This window comes from Nerophis lumbriciformis, linkage group LG01 (genome assembly GCF_033978685.3).
Source record: "Nerophis lumbriciformis linkage group LG01, RoL_Nlum_v2.1, whole genome shotgun sequence".
Classification (NCBI taxonomy): domain Eukaryota; kingdom Metazoa; phylum Chordata; class Actinopteri; order Syngnathiformes; family Syngnathidae; genus Nerophis; species Nerophis lumbriciformis.
In genome coordinates this window covers 22,923,162-22,929,161 of record NC_084548.2, presented here as the reverse complement: position 1 = coordinate 22,929,161, position 6,000 = coordinate 22,923,162, and the positions used below count along the sequence as shown (strand labels likewise).

General features: G+C 46.9%; 1 protein-coding gene across 1 annotated transcript in view; it reads right to left on the bottom strand.

The window, feature by feature from the left end:
• Positions 1 to 3,745: 3,745 nt before the first annotated feature.
• chrm4a (cholinergic receptor, muscarinic 4a) overlaps positions 3,746 to 6,000 on the bottom strand; it is a 128,244-nt gene continuing 125,989 nt past the window's right edge. The window contains exon 7 of the mRNA XM_061977262.1: positions 3,746 to 5,541. Coding sequence (XP_061833246.1) covers positions 5,296 to 5,541 — 246 coding nt within the window. The 3' untranslated portion in view covers positions 3,746 to 5,295. The remainder of the gene's footprint in view (positions 5,542 to 6,000) is intronic.

The window sequence follows — 6,000 nt, the reverse complement described above, 5'->3', positions numbered from 1 at the left end:
AGAAATTACATAATAAAATAAATAAACATTACAAATACATTTTATTGTTCCACTTCAATTTGACCTGAATAGAGACACATATACAATTCAAATACATAGAATGTACCCATCAAATAACTTGTATATCAATAGTAAAAAATGTTTTCCTGTTTTTGGTTTCTGCCTCAACTTTATCAATGTAGTTGGGATTTTTATTGTAATAAGCATGAGCACAATTCACAATGCCTCAATGACCATGTGCTGAGACAGATTCAGCAAAACATGCTTCACTTCCAGGAAAAAAAAAAAAAATTCTTGATACTTAGAAACATATGCATACATCAGATATAATCATGTTCTGGCCCTGGAAAAAGTACAAGTGCCTACGATGGAATCCAACTATTGGCTTGTTGGGGTTCATAATATTGTTTGATAAAATAATTTCTTTAAAATGATCTTAAAGGGATGGTAGAGGGGAATCCTGCAATTCAATAATCAAAACCAGTATGCTTTGACATAGGATAATGATTTAAGTGTTTTGTAAAAAAGCAATTTTTTCAGTCACTCAGTACAGGACATAAAAAACACAAACAGGATGTCCTTGTTCAGTCAGTTAAACTTTTTTCAACTGTTTCTTCTACCTTAAAATGGATCGATTTAAAAACGTTTTACCCTCAGAATTTTGACTAATGTCTTTGGTATATAAGGGATGGTATACTCCTCTCTGAGCTGCCACCTTAACGTGGTAGAGGAGTTTGCGTGTCCCAATGATCCTAGGAGCTATGTTGTCCGGGGGCTTTATGCCCCCTGGTAGGGTCTCCCAAGACAAACTGGTCCTAGGTGAGGGATCAGACAAAGAGCAGCTCGAAGACCTCCATGAAAAATAAAAACAAAGGACCCAGATTTCCCTCGCCCGGACGCGGGTCACCGGGGCCCCCCTCTGGAGCCAGGCCCGTAGGTGGGGCATGATGGCGAGCGCCTGGAGGCAACGTGGGTCCCCCCTCCAATGGGCTCACCACCCATAGCAGGGGTCATGGAGGTCGGGTGCGATGTGAGCTGGGCGGCAGCCGAAGGCAGGGCACTTGGCGGTCCGATCCTCGGCTACAGAAGCTAGCTCTTGGGACGTGGAACGTCACCTCGCTGGGGTGGAAGGAGCCTGAGCTAGTGCGCGAGGTGGAGAAGTTCCGGCTAGATATAGTCGGACTCACTTCGACGCACAGCAAGGGCTCTGGAACCAGTTCTCTCGAGAGGGGCTGGACTCTCTTCCACTCTGTGAGAGGCGACGGACTGGGGTGGAAATTCTTGTTTGCCCCCCGGCTCAGAAACTGCACATTGGAGTTCAACCCGGTGGACGAGAGGGTAGCTTCCCTCCGCCTTCGGGTGGGGGAACGGGTCCTGACTGTGGTTTGCGCTTACGCGCCAAACCGCAGCTCAGAGTACCCACCCTTTTTGGATTCACTCGAGGGAGTACTTGAGAGTGCTCCCCCGGGTGATTCCCTCATTCTACTGGGGGACTTCAATGCTCATGTTGGCAGCGACAGTGAAACCTGGAGAGGCGTGATTGGGAAGAATGGCTGCCCGGATCTGAACCCGAGCGGTGTTTTGTTATTGGACTTTTGTGCCCGTCACAGATTGTTCATAACTAACACCATGTTCAAACATAAGGGTGTCCATATGTGCACTTGGCACCAGGACACCCTAGGCCGGAGTTCCATGATCGACTTTGAAGTTGTGTTATCGGATTTGCGGCCTCATGTTTTGGACACTCGGGTGAAGAGAGGGGCGGAGCTTTCTACCAATCACCACCTGGTGGTGAGTTGGCTGCGATGGTGGGGGAGGATGCCGGACAGACCTGGCAGGCCCAAACGCATTGTGAGGGTTTGCTGGGAACGTCTGGCAGAGTCTCCTGTCAGAGAGAGTTTCAATTCCCACCTCCGGAAGAACTTTGAACATGTCACGAGGGAGGTGCTGGACATTGAGTCCGAATGGACCATGTTCCGCGCCTCTGTTGTCGAGGCGGCTGATTAGAGCTGTGGCCGCAAGGTAGTTGGTGCTTGTCGTGGCGGTAATCCTAGAACCCGTTGGTGGACACCGGCGGTGAAGGATGCCGTCAAGCTGAAGAAGGAGTCCTATCGGGTTCTTTTGGCTCATAGGACTCCTGAGGCAGCGGACAAGTACCGACAGGCCAAGCGGTGTGCGGCTTCAGCGGTCGCAGAGGCAAAAACTCGGACATGGGAGGAGTTCGGGGAAGCCATGGAAAACGACTTCCGGACGGCTTCGAAGCAATTCTGGACCACCTTCCGCCGCCTCAGGAAGGGGAAGCAGTGCACTATCAACACCGTGTATGGTGCGGATGGTGTTCTGCTGACCTCGACTGCGGATGTTGTGGATCGGTGGAGGGAATACTTCGAAGACCTCCTCAATCCCACCAACACGTCTTCCTATGAGGAAGCAGTGCCTGGGGAATCTGTGGTGGGCTCTCCTATTTCTGGGGCTGAGGTTGCTGAGGTAGTTAAAAAGCTCCTCGGTGGCAAGGCCCCGGGGGTTGATGTGATCCGCCCGGAGTTCCTTAAGGCTCTGGATGCTGTGGGGCTGTCTTGGTTGACAAGACTCTGCAGCATCGCGTGGACATCGGGGGCGGTACCTATGGATTGGCAGACCAGGGTGGTGGTTCCTCTCTTTAAGAAGGGGAACCGGAGGGTGTGTTCTAACTATCGTGGGATCACACTCCTCAGCCTTCCCGGTAAGGTCTATTCAGGTGTACTGGAGAGGAGGCTACGCCGGATAGTCGAACCTCGGATTCAGGAGGAACAGTGTGGTTTTCGTCCTGGTCGTGGAACTGTGGACCAGCTCTATACTCTCGGCAGGGTCCTTGAGGGTACATGGGAGTTTGCCCAACCAGTCTACATGTGTTTTGTGGACTTGGATAAGGCATTCGACCGTGTCCCTCGGGAATACCTGTGGGGAGTGCTCAGAGAGTATGGGGTTTCGGACTGTCTGGTTGTGGCAGTCCGCTCCCTGTATGATCAGTGCCAGAGCTTGGTCCGCATTGCCGGCAGTAAGTCGGACACGTTTCCAGTGAGTGTTGGACTCCGCCAAGGCTGCCCTTTGTCACCGATTCTGTTCATAACTTTTATGGACAGAATTTCTAGGCGCAGTCAAGGCGTGGAGGGGATCTGGTTTGGTGGCTGCAGGATTAGGTCTCTGCTTTTTGCAGATGATGTGGTCCTGATGGCTTCATCTGGCCAGGATCTTCAGCTCTCACTGGATCGGTTCGCAGCTGAGTGTGAAGCGACTGGGATGAGAATCAGCACCTCCAAGTCCGAGTCCATGGTTTTCGCCCGGAAAAGGGTGGAGTGCCATCTCCGGGTTGGGGAGGAGATCTTGCCCCAAGTGGAGGAGTTCAAGTACCTCGGAGTCTTGTTCACGAGTGAGGGAAGAGTGGATCATGAGATCGACAGGCGGATCGGTGCGGCGTCTTCAGTAATGCGGACGCTGTATCGATCCGTTGTGGTGAAGAAGGAGCTGAGCCGGAAGGCAAAGCTCTCAATTTACCGGTCGATCTACTTTCCCATCCTCACCTATGGTCATGAGCTTTGGGTTATGACCGAAAGGACAAGATCACGGGTACAAGCGGCCGAAATGAGTTTCCTCCGCCGGGTGGCGGGGCTCTCCCTTAGAGATAGGGTGAGAAGCTCTGCCATCCGGGAGGAGCTCAAAGTAAAGCCGCTGCTCCTCCACATCGAGAGGAGCCAGATGAGGTGGTTCGGGCATCTGGTCAGGATGCCACCCGAACGCCTCCCTAGGGAGGTGTTTAGGGCACGTCCGACCGGTAGGAGGCCGCGGGGAAGACCCAGGACACGTTGGGAAGACTATGTCTCCCGGCTGGCCTGGGAACGCCTCGTGGTCCCACAGGAAGAGGTGGACGAAGTGGCTGGGGAGAGGGAAGTCTGGGCTTCCTTGCTTAGGCTGCTGCCCCCGCGACCCGACCTCGGATAAGCGGAAGAAGATGGATGGATGGATGGATGGTCTTTGGTATATATGAATTTAATTATTAATTTAGTCACAGTAATATGAATGATTAACTATTGGTACTGTATTTGGTATTGTCATTACATAAAAACATTTATTATTATTATGTATTTTAGTTATATTAGACAGAGTTAGCAAACAAAAAGCTCCTGTTGGCTTGGTTCCGTGTTTCTCTATGTTGTCCACGAGAAACACTGACTGTAAATGTATATTATAATGGTTAAACTATCAGCTAAAATCAAACTCTGCTCAGTACTATCTGTAGACTTGTCAGTACTTTGTTTGCATGAATACAATATAGTGGAATGTTATCTTATCAACAATAGTTAATGGCTGTAGCCATATTACCACATGCCATATTAAAGCAAATTAAAGTATACTTCCTATAAAGTAGAGAATGTACAACGTGTGTGCTATACATGTGATGTAATGAAAGCTAAGGTGTGTAACTTGTTACATAACTATATACAGTATGGGAACTTATTTGATCCCCTGCATTTTTTTAAGTTTAGCATCTTACATGACATGAACAGTCAGTATTTTTACGATTGGTTTATTTTGAGAGAGAAAAATGGAATATCAACTAAATCTTGAAAAAAACCCATTAAAAATACTTTATTTACTTGTATTTCATTGAGTGAAGTATTTGAATCCCCATGCAAAACGTGGTTGCGTCTTTGGGATTGTGCTTCACTCCTCTTTACAAATGTGACATTTGGACACAATAAGTCCTGAAGGTTTTGAGTGATCACTTTTTTTATGAAGGTAAATATTCAATTCAAGTGATGAATCATCGAGAGTATCAACACCACAACAATCCCTGTATTCATCAAAGTAGTATACAATTTATGCATCTGTATTGTTTCAATGTTTAGCAGTCATTCAATCACTGCACACAATACATTTATTCATACACTGCAATCATAATTATATTACATCCAATTTCTTTAATCACTGAATTAATTTATCTTAATCTGTTTAGAACCTTTTCTTCTTTCAGAACCACTGGCAATGTTTCCCCCCTTTCCTTAGTTGTTTTACAGCCATTCATTAGTATAGTTTTTTTCTAGACATATTTTTTCCATCAGCTCATCAATAATACATATCCTCCCACATGCTCCCTCAGAGCAAATATGATGAAAGCATGTCATTCCTATCTGCACCCTGCAAATGTCTTCAGGAGCCCTTCTTTGAAATGCCTCCATCCATCGTCATCTTCTTACCCTCTCTCCTCCCTTCTTTTTCCACAACCTCCATTCTCCCCTTAGCACCCCTCCTCCCCTTTCATCTTGTGCCTATGTTCTTGTATTGGCACAGCAGCAGGTTCTTGAAAGTCTTTTTGAATGTGGCGTTGCACAGGGCGTAACAAGCTGGATTGATAGTGGAGTTAACATAGCACAGCCAGTAGCCAATGGCCCACACGGTGTCAGGAACACACGACTGGCAGAAGGTGGAGATCAGCACCATGACGTTATAGGGTGTCCAAGTAATGATGAAAGCCAGTAAGATAGCAAAGATTGTCTTGGTCACCTATAGGACAGCAAAGATGAAAAATAGAAGAAAATGAAAAGTGTGAAAAAGCAAAGAGTGACAATTTTTTCATTTGACAGGCTGGAGGAAAGTATGTGTGATCCACCGCTATGTAAATTGAGTTGTTGTTCTGTTTTCATTACAGCGAACAGATAACACATAAAACATTGGAAATATACCAAATATATGTAGTTAAATCTAAAAGTAAAGAGTGAGTTTGTTTGTCTCTCAAAGATAAGCTTATAAAACATATGGGACTCTAACATTTGAATTAGTTATAAGTTAATTACTTATTAGTGTACTTTTTAATTCCTACAGTAATCAGCGGAGCAAGCCCTGCAGGGGCGATGCAGAGCACCGCAAGGGCCCTATTGAAATTGCTGTGTTTCTTCTTCTATACGTTTGGACGCCTTTTTGAGGCCTAACTTGCGAAAAAAGACCCATATTTTGCAGGCGCGT